Genomic DNA, 16,236 nt, shown 5'->3' with positions numbered 1-16,236 from the left:
GTGCTTTGCCCTGCTTTGCGATCAGGTACGCAACTTCATATGACGCGGTGAGGATCGGTTTGTCAATTAGAACGAAGCCGAGGGTGGGCAAGGTAGCACTTGCGTCGAATCGGACTCTCTTCAATTTGAATTCATCCAGCGTTGCTGGATGTCTTTGTACTGCCCCTCGCCGTGCAGTTTTTTGAAGGGTTCCCGTAGTTTTGCTGGTGCTAGGCTGGAGTTGCTCAACTTGACATTGCTAAGCATGCATTGAGGATGCTGACTTCCGTCCGTTCCGTCAAACACGTGAACCCGTACCGCACATAATCCTCCGACCACTTCCTTTTTTTGCTCGACATACTGCAAAAAAAAAAAAAAAAAAGTAACAAACTGATCTTAATTGAGTTCAGGCAAATAATTATATGACAAAAATTTAAAAAGGAACATGCTTAAATATAATCAGTACCCCTCTGAAAACTGAGAAATTTTAACGAAGAAAACATAACTTATAGTTACGATGACGGGATTTATTATCTACCCAACTCTGTCACCTCAAATCCCATTATAATATTACATAGAAAACTGCGAATTGTTAGTTTTAAATTGCAACCAAAGGAGTTATATCACCTCCACCTAATTTTCTGAGTAATTCAATCATATTTTATAATCACCATCCACTTTTGACTTTAATATAACTCTGAACCCGCCCGCCCTGCATATCCACAAACATTTCCAACTTACTTTTCAATTAATCAGTAACTCCAAAGTAAGGCGCGACCAATGACGCACGGCACACGGCAAGCTAATCGAGGCTATTCACTGGAATTTCCGAACACCTGCAAAGTCCAAAATCCAGTAAGTAAGTAAGCAACATCAACAGAATAATTAGCAAGTTGCTCATTGATTCAACTTACTACAGTCAGTGTGAAACAACTTATCTTAAACACAGACCAGAGAAACCATGAATGGGATGGGAATACAATTACAAATAACATTTCCATTCGTTCGTAACATACATAGCAAAATAATAATAATATTAATAATAAGCGTAATTACACAGATTCAAAATTGATACAAAACTAAAAACAAAACAACAACAAATTGCAATGCGTTTCGGAGGACCTCCGCCGAACCCCTAAGACTGGCTCACTGAACCCCTGGGGTTCGGTCGAACCCAAGTTAAGAACCACGGGCCTAGAGGTACGCACACGTGCCTTTAAGCTGTCTAGCCTGGGTTTGAATCCCGACCCAGTTTTAACCTGTCATCCCGATGTTTCAAATGCAGGGCGATTCATCAATGTGTAATGTGTGTGCCTACCCTCGGATGGATGTTAAACTGGGCATCCCGTCTGCCAGAATTCATTGGTGGAATTTAAATACCCCATGGTGTCCTTCGCAAAGAGATGAGAGCTATCGCCGGCACCATGGCCAAATCACAAATTCTTGCCCTGACTATTATTGGTCGGGTTTCAGATCAAAATGTATTTCATCACTAGCTGAAGTACCTAGCGTTGCCTGGTGAGGGGTTGGGGAGGAGAGAATGGAGGGGATGGAGTGGGGAAGGGGAAGGAGGGGGAAGGGGAAGGAGGGGGAAGCGGAAGGAGTGAGGGAGGGAGGGGGAAGGAGGTGGGGAGGAAGTGGGGGAATGAGTGGGGAAGGGGGAATCGGAAGGAGGGGGAGGAGGGGAAGGGGAGACAGGGGAGGAAGACAAAATTCCCTGTGCGAAGAGTGCTTTAACCTCAGCATTACCCATGTAAAAAAGGAAATTGTAATACCCCTGCCACCACCACCAGGTAGCGCTGCATGGTACACATTTACATAGTTACACACAGACAATTTTTTTAGCGATTAAAATTATGCCATACAATGAAGCCCGACCCGTAGCAGTGTGCATATGCTGCACAATGGCCCCAATTTGGGCACAATTGCCTGGCTCACATTATTTATTAATAATCACTAAGGTGGCAAATCAAGATCGAGCAAAGTTGGAGATGTAATTTATTCCTTTGGGTCAATGTTGAAAGTCGTCTTTGTGCCAATCATCTTGTATTCAGACACGGATAAGCTGTTGAAATCGGCATGTTGTGCCCTTCTCGGAAAATGTTGGTGGCGAAAGAGCGAGATCATTCAGTAAGCGTTCAGGGCTTCACTCCCTGAGCGGAGAACCAAAAACCCTACTACTGGGAAGTCAATGGCAAACCATCCAGTATAAACCTTGATCAGGAAGCTGCTTCGGCGGCACTGATCACCGATGCTCTGTGAAGAGTTTGGTACATCAGAGAGAGAGACTCGTTTTGAAACTGAGATTAAAAGCACCGAATCAAATACAAAATGATGCAAAAAACATGTTATTGGCCAAGTTGGTGTTCCAATCTGAGCACACAGCTCACGATGCTGGGATCCCGGGTTCAAACGTCATGGTAATCTGTCAGATTGTCCACCGCATATTAATGTTCTTACAATCCGTGTAAGGGTAAGCTGATGTCTCTTAATGTCCTCATTCTAGATGTAGTACTTATGACGTGTCACTTCAATACTGGCACTTAAAGGTGGTAATGTTTTAAAATCCAATATTGTACAGGTAATATGAAGGTATACACAGCACATTCCACTACGTATTACCACAAAAAGAATGCAAGGGGTCAGTGACCTCCTTGGAAAAGGAGAGGGGGAGAGAGGAGAGGGACAAACACTTCTGCGATAAATAAAGGAGATGAAAAACCTTAGGATTCTTTACACGGCCTCGTTAATAACAAGTGGGAAATGATTGCCTGCAATGGTCGAGTACTGTACACGAGGCTGTCTTGTTTGGTGCATTCTAGCCATCCAAAAATGCCATGGGAAAAGCAGCAGATTGAACTTAAAAACTAATCAAATTGCCATGACTTCCTCCCTCCGTACAAATAAATTAGCAAAATTAATCGCTGTCTTGCAGGTCGAATGATCAAGTGGCAATCTACGACAAACAATGGAAGAGCGGGGTAGTGACAAATCGCTTAAATAATGACAAAGACAAAAGCCTTATAAGCAACACCAAAGCAGGAAAAGGAAAGAGTCAGAAACTTTAATCCAAACGTGGAAGCAGTTTTGCGTGCTCGAGTGCATTGCCGTGTGCATAAACGCACCACCTCCTGTTCCCTTTTGAGTTCGACCTTCGCTCCATGCTGGTCCTGCACGGGATCGCACTCCAGCTGGGATAACAGCACGGGATCGCACTCCAGCTGGGATAACAGCACGGGATTGCACTCCAGCTGGGAAAACAGCCACAGAAATAAAATTCTTCCCCAGGGTTAATTTCAAAAAAACGTTTCACTCTTTACACACACATCATCATGGAAGCTGCTCCAATAAAACCTTTAATGAGAGAACAAAAAAAATTAACAACAGTAGCAGCAACAGCGAAACAAAACTTTAAAATCTCATCCCAAAGCTCATCCAGACTGTGCACTGTATACAATCAAAATAAAGACCAATATTACTGCACTGTAGTCACAAGAAGGAAGCCAGACATTAACAATACGTACACACAATATATACACGCACAATATATATATACTAGCGGGGTCACCCGTGGGAATCCCACGGGCATGGATGTGTGTGACATTTCGACATATTGAGTTATATGCTGCACATTCATTTTTACAAAATGGTTACTGGCAAGTCATCAGATCCAGAAATGGTGTGAATTTAGTTATTTCACATAATATGTGACCCCTCACTCCTCTCCACCTGACACTCTCCTGTCTCCACCTGACACTCTCCTGTCTCCACCTGACACTCTCCTCTCTCCACCTAGCACTCCTCTCCTCTCCAAACCCTCACATCCCTCTCCTTTCCAATCCCTCACCTCTCCAATCCCTCACACTCCTCTCCTCTGCAATCCTTCACACGCCTCTCCAATCGCGCCTCACACTCCTCTCCAATCGCGCCTCACACTCCTCTCCAATCGCGCCTCACACTCCTCTCCAATCGTGCCTCACACTCCTCTCCAATCGTGCCTCACACTCCCCTCCAATCACTCCTCTCCAATCGTGCCTCACACTCCTCTCCAATCACGCCTCACACTCCTCTCCAATCGTGCCTCACACTCCTCTCCAATCGCGCCTCACACTCCTCTCCAATCGCGCCTCACTCGCCTCTCCAATCGGCTTTCCCCGTCTCGTTTCTCTCCTTTTTCTCCCGTCTCGTTCTTTTTCTTGCTCCAAATCGGCCCGTCGGAATCGGAAATCGGCCCGTCTCGCCCGTCGGCCCGTCGGAATCGGAAATCGGCCCGTCTTGCTTTTGTGCTTGTGCGTAAATAAATTGTGTTCATGACACCATTTCTGGTGTTGGGCTAGCGGCTAGGGTGCCGGCTTAGGATCCTGGGTTCGAATCTCGGTCGATCGCCGAATTAATGCCAGGGGGGTTGACTCAGCCTGTCATCCTTCCGAGGTCGGCTAATTGAGTACCAGTTCACTGGTAATTCCCCGTTTGTCGTTGAAGGCGGCAAAAAGGGTTGGCGTCAGGAAGGGCATCCGGCCGTAAAACATTGCTTCAAAAAGGGGACAAAAAAACAACAACTACCACGGTCCCCGAAAAGGCCAACCCCCGCTTTGCGGGGAAAAATGGCCTCTAAACGGTGGTTTTTACACCATTTCTGGATCTGATGACTTGCCAGTAACCATTTTGTAAAAATGAATGTGCAGCATCTAACTCAATATGTCGAAATGTCACACACATCCATGCCCGTGGGATTCCCACGGGTGACCCCGCAAGTTTGCATTGACGTTCGTCGATGGACTCGTTCGCCCGTCTCATTCGTTTTCTTGCTGCATCCTGTTCAAGTCTGCGTTCTTCATCGATCGTCTCATTCATTTTGGAAATAGAAGTTTCCACGCAGCGCATGAATTGTCACGATCCTCAAGAGGAATTTGTCTCGTAATCATCAAATGATAAATGGCAAGTAAATTATATTGTGGAAAATTAAAGATTTCAAATAAACCTATTTAAAGTGTATTCGCACATAACTAATTTTAAAAAACGAAGAAATATCTCTCGGTAATTTCCTGAAACATATTTTACTTCCGGCTAATAATGTTGAATTAAATAAAAACGAAGAAATATATGTCGGCATCATTGTTGACGTTTTTGTGACGACTGTCATCAAACGAAAAAGTAATATATCTTAACGGAAAAGCAAAAGCGAATTTTTAATATATATCGACACGTTGCCGTCGGTGTCATGTTGGGCGGTGTATGATACACCATGACGCGATTTTTAAAAATATATCTCTGCATTTTCCCGCGTGTGGAATGTTCTCAATTATTGCTGACACCGAGTCCAAAACCATCGATAAAAATGAAATCATATGGTGAGTTAGATTGGAGATAAAGGCGTGAGAGAGACTCAATGGCCTTGAAGTTGAAGTTACAGGCGTTTGAGAATTCATTTCGTTCTATAAACGGCAACTTTCATTGGATTTCCTTCCCGTTTTTTTTCAACCGAGTCGAAAACTATGTTAGCGACTGTGAAAAATGAAATGATATATCGAATTTTTAATATGTATCGACACGTTGCCGTCGGTGTCATGTTAGGCGGTGTATGATACACCATGACGCGATTTTAAAAAATATATCTGCATTTTCCCGCGTGTGTGGAATGTTCTCAATTATTGCTGACACCGACTCTAAAACCATCGATAAAAATGAAATCATATGGTGAGTTAGATTGGAGATAAAGGCGTGAGAGAGACTCAATGGCCTTGAAGTTACAGGCATTTGAGAATTCATTTCGTTCTATAAACGGCAACTTTCATCGGATTTTCTTCTCGTTTTTTTTCAACCGAGTCTAAAACTATGTTAGCCACTGTGAAAAATGAAATGATATATCGAATTTAAAATAGATATCGACACATTGCCGTCGGTGTCATGTTGGGCGGTGTATGATACACCATGACGCGATTTTAAAAAATATATCTCTGCATTTTCCCGCGTGTGTGGAATGTTTGTGGAAAATTAAAGATTTCAAATAAACCTATTTAAAGTGTATGCGCACATAACTAATAAAAAAAACGAAGAAATATCTCTCGGTAATTTCCTGAAACATATTTTACTTCCGGCTAATATGTTGAATGAAATAAAAACGAAGAAATATATGTCGGCATCATTGTTGACGTTTTTGTGACGACTATCATCAAACGAAATAGTAATATATCATAACGGAAAAGCAAAAGCGAATTTTTAATATATATCGACACATTGCCGGCGGTGTCATGTTGGGCGGTGTATGATACACCATGACGCGATTTTAAAAAATATATCTCTGCATTTTCCCGCGTGTGTGGATTGTTCTCAATTATTGCTGACACCGAGTCTAAAAGTAAAACCATCGATAAAAATGAAATCATATGGTGAGTTAGATTGGAGATAAAGGCGTGAGAGAGACTCAATGGCCTTGAAGTTACAGGCCTTTGAGAATTCATTTCGTTCTATAAACGGCAACTTTCATCGGATTTTCTTCCCGTTTTTTTTCAACCGAGTCTAAAACTATGTTAGCGACTGTGAAAAATGAAATGATTTATCGAATTTGATTTGAAATAAAACTGGGGGAGAGCAAGACACCACGGGCCTACAAAACAGGACTCAAAGCTATGCGAGTTAATAAAATGGTGGATATTTGTTTATAGCCACTCCCAGAATGGGTGGAGCTATGGGTGGAGCTACTCTGCAAACCGAGTAAGCCACACCCCGGACAGACACCCAACAGATAGACAGACAGACAGACAGAATCATCTACGGCTATTATAATATAGATATATATATATATATATATATATATGTAATGCATTCACTCGTGTCCGTGTGTGTGTATGTGTGTTCGTGTGTTTGTGAACAAGATATCTGGAAAAGTTCTGAACGGATTTGGATGAAAGTTGGTGGGAGGATTGCCCTTGGGATAAGGAAGAATTGGTTAGTTTTTGGTGAAGCTCAGGATATTATTCCGGATCCAGGAATTTTTTTTGGGAAAGATTTTTTTCTGTTTTACTGCATTAAAGCTTTTATTCTTATTCTTAAATGATGTTTTTCTCCTCTAATTCTGAGATATATCAAAATAAATTCTCTGACAGTTAGGGCTTACTTTCTTTTTCATTTATTGTTTTGGGGAGAGGAATGTAGGAAAATGTTCGGAGAACGCTTGGATTCGGAAGAGGGTCAGAAGATTGCAAAGCACATAGCGAAAGAGAGGTGTGATGTGATGGGGGTGAGTTGCTTGAAGGATGAAGTGGGACAAATCATTGTCGACCCAGATGGAATTAAAGGAAGATGGAAAAGATATATGGAAATGCTGTTGAATACAGAGAATGAATGGGATGGCAACATAGAGAGTAACCCAGTTTTAGGACCGGCAGAGAAGATAACTGAGAAGGAAGTTGAGGAAGCGATAAAAGCAATATAAAATAAAAATAACCACCTTTAGAGGCCATTTTTCCCCGCAAGCGGGGGTTGGCCTTTTTCGGGAACCGTGGTTGTTGTTGTTTTTCGGTCCCCTTTTTGAAGCAATGTTTTACGGCCGGATGCCCTTCCTGACGCCAACCCTTTTTGCCGCCTTTAACGACAAACAGGGAATTACCAGTGAACTGGTCCTCAATTAGCCGACCTCGGAAGGATGACAGGCTGAGTCAACCCCCCTGGCGTTAATTCAGCGATCGACCGGGATTCAAACCCAGGATCTTAGGATCCTAAGCTGACACCCTAGCCACTAGCCCAACACCAGGGTTTAACACAAGCGATAAAAGCAATGAAGAGTGGAAAAGCGGGAGGGCCGACAGGAGTTGTGGGAGATATGTTGAAGGCAGCAGGAAGTTGGGGTGTGAAGAGAATGACAGAGATCTGTAATCTGGTGGTGAAAGAAGGCCGCATTCCAGTGGCTTGGGAACTGAGTACCCTCGTCCCTCTATACAAGGGGAAAGGTGACCCTCTGGAGTGTGGCTCATACCGAGCGATAAAGTTATTGGAGCATGGAATGAAGGTATTGGAAAGGGTGTTGGAGAGGAGAATAAGGAAGAAAGTGAAGATCGACGAAATGCAGTTTGGATTTATGCCAGGAAGAGGAACAACAGATGCACTTTTCATTGTGAGGCAGTTGCAGGAGAAGTACATGGAGAAGAGGCAGAAGTTGTTTTTTGGGTTTGTTGATCTGGAGAAAGCATTCGATAGGGTTCCACGCAAAGTATTGACATGGGCATTGAGGAAGTTAGGAGTGGAGGAATGGTTTATCAGAGTAGTGATGGCAATGTACAAAAGAGCGCGCACAGCTGTAAGGACGAAGGATGGGAACAGTGGTGAGTTTGAGGTGAAGGTGGGAGTGCATCAGGGGTCGGTACTAAGTCCACTACTATTTGTAGCTGTGATGGAGGTGCTGGCTCAGAACTTAAAGGAGGGTTTACCGTGGGAGTTGTTGTATGCAGATGATCTGGTGTTGATTGCGGAAAGTATGGATGGACTGAAGGAAAAGATGAACAAGTGGAAGGAATGTATGGAGACAAAAGGTCTGAAGGTGAATATCGGAAAGACGAAGGTGATGGCAAGTGGTAAAGCATGTGGTGAGGTGGAAAGAACTGGGAAGTGGCCGTGTGCTGTGTGCAGGAAGGGTGTCGGAGTGAACTCCATTCAATGTACTATGTGCGCTGAGTGGGTTCATCAAAAATGTAGTGGTCTGAGGGTCATTTACCAGTGTGGCAGCTACATTCAAATGTAAGGTGTGCACAGAGGGAGCTGCAGATGGAGGAAATGTTGAGTTGGATCTTGGAGACGGCGTGAAGCTGGAAGGTGTGAAAACATTTTGCTACCTCGGAGACATGCTGAATGGAGAAGGTGGATCAGACTAGGCAACAGTTGCTCGAGTGAGATGTGCATGGAAGATGTTTCGGGAACTGAGTGGCGTGCTGATGAGGAGGAGAGTGTCGCTGAAGCTGAAGGGAAAGGTGCATGCTGCATGTGTGAGAAGTGTTATGATTTATGGGAGCGAGACATGGGTAATGAACGTAGAGCAGCAACGAAGGCTGGAAAGGGTGGAAATGCGAATGGTTCGACGGATGTGCGGAGTATCGTTGAGAGAGAGGAAGACAAATGATGAATTGCGAAAGATGATGGGAATATTGCCCGTGATTGATGCTGTGAAGAGGAACAGGTTGAGATGGTTTGGTCATGTGTTGAGGAAGGATGAAAGTGACTGGTTGAGAAGAGTGATGGAAATTAATGTAGAAGGAAGTAGAGGACGGGGTAGACCGAGAAAGACTTGGCTAAAGATGGTGGAAGAAGAAATGTGGGCAAGGGGGTTAACAAGGAGAGATGCAGAAAATAGGGCAAAATGGAGAAGATTGTCATGGGGACCGCAAGGCTAACCCCCGCTCTAGCAGGGAAAATGGCCTTAAATGCATGTTGCATGTTGTTGTTTTGGGGAGAGGGGATGTTAAACAAAACGTATTATTCCAACTAAACCCACGGCGGGAGTATGCGCTCTACTGAGTGGCGTTCTAGTTCAACATATTTCAACAATATTGATAGATAAAGGTGATATAATACAACAAATATCATGAAACATTTACATTTTGTGGTCCATTGTATAATTTAAATAAACATAAATGCAAATTTCGCATGTGGAAAAAGTAAGACTGATGACGTCATCATTTTTTTTTCTAAACTAATTTATTCTTAGATTATGCTCAAGAAATTTCATCTTGATCGGATGACGTTTTGTACTTGTCGAATTATAACGTCATAATGGACGCACCTATGACATCATCATTAACATATTTTATTCCCCATGGAGAGTTCTTTACAATGAGCCATGTCTCAATTTTTTCTATTCAGCACTTTCGGAGATATGGAGGTGCAAAGTTTTTCGGTTTTTCCAAGATGGCGGCCGAACCACGTGACCAATGACGTCATCGTGTTATTTTTTCTCCACCAGTTTATGCCGACATAGAGCTCAAGAAATTTCATCTTGATAGGATGAAGTTTTGTACTTGTCAAATTATGACATCATAATGGAGGCACCTATGACATCATCATTAACATATTTTATTCCCCATGGAGAGTTCTTTACAATGAGCCATGTCATGTCTCAATTTTTTCTATTCAGCGCTATCGGATATATAGAGGTGAAAAGTTTTTCGATTTTTCTAAGATGGCGGCCGAATCACATGACCTATGACGTCATAATTATCATTAAAAATTCTACCGGTGGAGTTGCACCTATGGTGAAAACTTCCTGTCAATCGGACCAACGGTTGCAGAGAAAATCATATTTATTCTGTGTGGACAAACAGACAAACAGACAAACAAACAGACTCAAATGCAATACCCTCTCCTCTGGCGAGGGTAAAAAGCATGAACATCACAAGGGGTGGTGCAACAAAAGTCACAGCGCTGCAACACAAAGGCCCGTACCTGAATACAGTCAAAACCAAATGACACAGGAATGGACACAACACTCCTAACAGTCAAGGATGGAATGACAGCAGTCCTCAATATCGTGTGTGTCCTCCCTAAGCTGTGATGCAGGCTGTACACCTCCGACGCATCCGACGCATACTAGGCGTCTGATGCGGTCCTGTGGGAAGTCTGTCCCACGTGCAAGGGTACTCCTCCTGCAAGCCTTGAATGAGCATTTGCCGATTGACAGCCGTTGATCTCCTCGATGCAAGACATCGACCAAGCTCATCCCATAAATGCTCAATGGGATTGAGGTCAGGGGAATAAAGCATCCAAGGCATCACTTCAACACCCTGTTCCTGGAGGAAGTTGGTGGTCAGGCGAGCAGGATGGGGTCGAGCGTTGTCCTGCTGGAAAACTGTGATGTCAGGATGAGCCTGGAGAAATGGCAGCAGATGAGGTCTCAAAACTTCATTGACATAACGCTGACAAGTGAGAATACCTTCGATGACTACCAGAGGTGTCCTGAAACGGGTGGAAATGCTGGCCCATACCATCACACTGGGTCCTCCCCAACGATTGATCTGGCGAATACAGCATGATGCATACCTTTCCCCACCTTTACGACATACCCGTTGACGCCCATCAGCAACATGGAGGCAAAATCTGGACTCATCGCTGAACAAGACTGCACTCCACTGTTGCTGTGTCCAGCGGCGATGCTGCAGACACCATCTTAGTCTGTTCCGCCAATGCACTGTGTGACCTCTGCAAGGACGTCTTTCCACCAGGCCCGGACTTCTCAAGCGCCCCCGCATAGTAGAGACACTGATGCGGTTGTTGTGGCGACCTTTTGTCACTGCAGCTGTTTGCATCGCAGGGCGGAAACGATCACGAAGATGCTGCAGCACAATCCAGTGGTCTTGGTTTGGGGTGGTTACCCGTGGTCTTGCTCTTCGTGGACCATCATTCACAGTTCCAGTTTCACCGTAACGCCTGACCAGGTTGGAAATTGCAGGCTGTGAGCAACCAAGATGTTGAGCAATTGTTTGCTGGCTTACACCAGCCTCAAGCATCCCAATTGCCCTTAAACGTTGTTCAGATGTTAGGCATGGCATCTGAATTTTCTTGTTGTTTCCCCTGTCAGAAGCCTCTAGAGTGACATAGACAGCAGTAAAGGAATGTCTAACCACGAGAACTGAAGGATTTCATTATGAGGGTCGTTATTTAAAGGGAAATATCCCGATACAGAACCACTCAAGCATGCCATTGTTGATCAACCAGGTGAATGAAGTGAAGTTCCCGTTACATAATCAGCCATTACAATTGAAGAAACGTGTTTGTAAAGCTGCACATTTCAAAAAATGAAAGTGATAAGTTTCTTTTGATGCTCAGTTTATATGTTTAATCAATTATATTAATTAAGGAATTAACTTCACTAAAATAGTTGTCAATATTAGTATATCAAATGCAATGCAATAGGAACTTGTTTACCTGAAAACCAACCAAACTTAAACAAAAGGTGACAATGGAGTCTAAAGACTATCACAAGATCTGATCAAACAATCAGCCAAATATCCTCTATTTAACATGATGGAAAATACCTTCTCAGCACGTTCCACAAAATCATCCTTCACTGAACAATTTCTTGCAAATCCAAGTAGTTGAGATGAAAAGACATTGTAACCCATTTTAATTGGTACATTGCGACCTGGAAAGGTGTACAAGACTACAGGGAAACTGAAATCATCAACTTTATGATACACACTTGTACTAAAGCCATTCTGTCCAACTCTAACTAACACGTCCAATATACAGCAACTGTACAATCATTACCACTCTTGTATGCAATCAGACTATCTGGATAAATCTTGCAAAGTAGCCGATCAAAAGAGTTAGTTAACCACACAAATATCATTAAAAAATTAGTTAACCACACAAATATCATCCAAAAAATTATAGTTAACCACACAAATATCATCAAAAAACATTGCAGTTAACCACACAAATATCATCAAAAAAATTGCAGTTAACCACACAAATATCATCCAAAAAGTTATAGTTAACCACACAAATATCATCAAAAAAATTATCGTTAACCACACAAATATAATGAAAAAAGATAGTTAACCACACAAATATCATCAAAAAAGTTATAGTTAACCACAAATATAATCCAAAAAGTTAGTTAACCACACAAATATCAAAAAGGTTATAGTTATCCACAAAATATTGTTGAGGTTTTGAGAATTGTACATATAACATCATTAAAGGTTAAAGGTTTGCCCCCCATAGTTAGTCCACAAGCAACACGTAGGCCCATTAGAATTAGTTATGTCATAGTATGTGTAAGAGTAGGCCATTTCCCTAGTAGTGGGGCAGATATGTGAAATGATTGTGGGTTTGGTGGTAAAAGCACCAAAATTGGCATATATGATGCCAAGATGGTACTAATTAACTTGAGATATGGTACCAAGCTGGATTTTTTCCGAGAAGCCCATAAAGTGCGAAAATTCAAAATGGCCACCGCCACAATTGAAAATGTCTATTAATTGCTGTATCTTTGTGAATAGTTAACATATAAACTTAAATAAAGTATCCTTTTGTATGTTTTCAGACATGCTGAATCCAATGGAACCATCATTTGGTTGAAAAAAGGCATATATATCAACATAGTGGTCAACTCTATGCTAAAATTCAAGATGGCTGCCGTTCGAATTGTGAAAATCATGAATCTTTCTCACTCTCCTACAGGAGGAATGTATATCATCACCTCGTTGGATCATCTTCATACTATCCATTGGGACGAACTGCAAGATCATGCAATAATTAAGGGAAAGAAAAAGGAATTATTGTTTCTTGTTGTAATAATTTGTATTTCTTCTCTTCGTAGGTGAGTGAACGGGAATTATGTCGACACGGAAAAAATGCAAACTTGTTCACGGCGAGACACTGAGATCAATTGTAGACACATGTCAACCGATAGACCGGAGTATGTGTGCCTTATGCCAAGAACACTCGGATAAACCACTGCAATGTCCAGCGAAATCAAAACGCACAGACGTTGGTGTTGGATATGATACTCTGGGTGAAAACTTGAGCAAATTTCTTGAAGTGGGCAACCAACCATTACCGATTGACATACGTAGGCTTGATGAAGGGGATGGTATTGAAAGCACACTGGAACGTAATCATGCCCAATGGCACAAATCATGCCGATTGAAGTGCTGTGCCAGTCGCCTCGCCAGAGTTCAGCTAGCTTCACAACCTACTACATGTACATCTGACAATACCCTAGGAGGACCTTACATGTTACGGCAGGCTGAACGTACAGATCCTCTAGAAGATTTCAAGTGTTTCTTCTGTGATGAAGTTGGAACGGAGGGCGGAGGCGATACCTCTGCATGAAGCAATGACACCACGACTCACACAGAGGGTTAGGCAATGTGCATTGAAACTGCAGGATCAAAAGTTAATTGCACAAATCAGTTCTCGTGACCTTGTGGCCCAGGAAGCGAAGTACCATGCCAATTGTCTTGTCAAATTGTACAATGCCAGCAACAGGAAGACAGAGCAGGGAGAAAAAGAGAACGTTGACCGAATGTCTCATGGTATAGCATTGGTGGAACTTATGGGATACATAGAAGCGACGAAATTGAGCGACAAGGCTATTGCACCTGTTTTCAAACTGGTGGATCTTCTACAGTTATACACCGACCGACTGGCAGAACTGGGAGTTGTAATAAGTGGACGTATACACTCCACTGATTTGAAAAATCGAATACTCGCAAACATGCCAGGGCTTCGTGCATACAAACAAGGCCGGGATGTCATGCTCAGTTTTGATGATGATATAGGGCATGCACTACGGGATGCATGCATGGACGATGGCGACGATGAAGCTATTTGCTTGGCGAAGGCAGCCAACATAATCCGACGAGATATGTTGGGTATGAGTGCACACTTCGATGGTTCCTTCCCACAGGGATGCCAAGAAGATGCTGTGCCCAAGTCGCTCGTTGCTTTAGTTAGCATGATCATGGATGGACCAAATATCAAGAAAAAGACGACGACGAAGTTATACAAACATCGCTCAGTATTGCTCAATTACTACAGTACAACAGTTATGTGAGAAGACGCGAAGGGTCCACTGGTACACACCACAATAAAAGCAGAGAGACTCCATTACCCATATATCTTGGCATGATGATTCACGGATATACTCGTAAACGGGAACTCGTAGATACCTTGTTCCACTTGGGCTTATCAATATCATATGATAGAGTTCTTGACATTTCCACTGACATGGCCATTTCAGCAGCCCAACAGTATGAATCCGAAGGGGTTGTCTGTCCCCTCATTCTGCGAAAAAATCTGTTCACCACAGCTGCTGTCGATAACCTAGACCACAACCCGAGCTCAACAACTGCTCATTACGCATTTCATGGCACGGGGATTTCACTCTTCCAAAACAGAGTAACAGAATCTGATGGAATCATACGTCAGAAGGCAGAACTGCAGCCGCGTCTTCCTAGCAAGCAGATACCACCTCTCCCTGACTCGTACACAACACTGATGCCCAGAACAGCAAAGAAAGATACGATCATCCCACGGACTGAGGTATGTGACGTGACTATGGTATGTGACTATGGTATGGTATGGACTGAGGTATGTGACTGAGGTATGTGACTATGGTATGGACTGAGGTATGTGACTGAGGTATGTGAGGTATGTGACTGGTATGTGACGGCCTACTTGTTAAAGCTGCTATGGAAGATGAGAAACGGGCGATATACCAGGGTGGACATGTATGGGGACAGGCCCTTGTGCGTTCCCCAGTAGTTCCATCTCCAGAGGCATGCGGTTGGCAAAAGAGTGCCATGCAGGGCTGGCAACTGGTGTGGACAACACTACCAGAAGCTGCGGCGTCTTGTTCAGAGTTGCTGCGATGTGGATGTCAGAAAGGTTGTAGGGGACTATGCAAATGTGTCAGGGCTGCTCTTAAGTGTACATCACTCTGCCGTTGCAGTGGCAATTGTGATCACAATGAGGGCAACTAAAAGTTGTTACATTATGACATGTACATCGTCATGAACATTCACACTGGAGAGAAGCTACTAGTATATCACATAATGTTCGCAATGTAGGAACTGATTATGCACTTCTACACACCATGCCCCATACTAGTGTGTCATAATCTAGACGCATAAATGAAGTGCTGAAATATTCCGACTTATGAAAATAGTATAATGATTTTTGCCAAACCCACTGCTCTGTGAATGCATAAGTCACGCCAATGTACGGTATAATTGTTAGTATGCAATGTGTACTGGTGTCATGGGTGTATAAATGTATAGGGCCTACTGATAGTATGCAATGTATAAAGGTTATTCTCCACATTATAATTGGAGATGTATATAATGTTTCACTTTGTTCAAAATATGATTTTGTTTCGCACAAGTATAGCTAGCTGCTCAGTCTACTTTTCTCATAAGATAACCGGTCGCTTTTGGGAATTCGGACGCTCGTAATCATAACATTTAACAACAACTGAAGGTGGTTCACTATGCATTTGTATTGTTTTAATTGATGGTGCCATTATGCCTGAAATATATTAATAAATAAACTTGATCTATGTTTTATGACAAAATTACTTGGTATTATATGATTTGGGTGGTAGATATCAACAATTCGAATGGCGGCTATTTTGAATTTTAGCATAGAGTTCACCACTATGTTGATATATATATGCATTTTTTCAACCAAATGATGGTGCCATTGGATTCTGCATGTCTGAAAACATACAAAAGGATACTTTATTTAAGTTTCTGCTAACTATTC

General features: G+C 42.8%; 1 protein-coding gene across 2 annotated transcripts in view; it reads right to left on the bottom strand.

Moving 5' to 3' along the window:
- LOC137437845 (uncharacterized) overlaps window positions 1-16,236 on the bottom strand; it is a 49,135-nt gene that overhangs the window by 10,926 nt on the left and 21,973 nt on the right. For both annotated transcript variants that reach the window (XM_068132518.2, XM_078766795.1), the window contains exon 2: window positions 3,105-3,230. In XM_068132518.2, coding sequence (XP_067988619.2) covers window positions 3,105-3,230 — 126 coding nt within the window. The remainder of the gene's footprint in view (window positions 1-3,104; window positions 3,231-16,236) is intronic.

This window comes from Myxine glutinosa, chromosome 12 (assembly GCF_964187855.1).
Source record: "Myxine glutinosa chromosome 12, kmMyxGlut1.1, whole genome shotgun sequence".
NCBI lineage: Eukaryota > Metazoa > Chordata > Myxini > Myxiniformes > Myxinidae > Myxine > Myxine glutinosa.
Note: the sequence above shows the minus strand (reverse complement) of the source record. Positions and strands in the feature narration are given on the sequence as shown.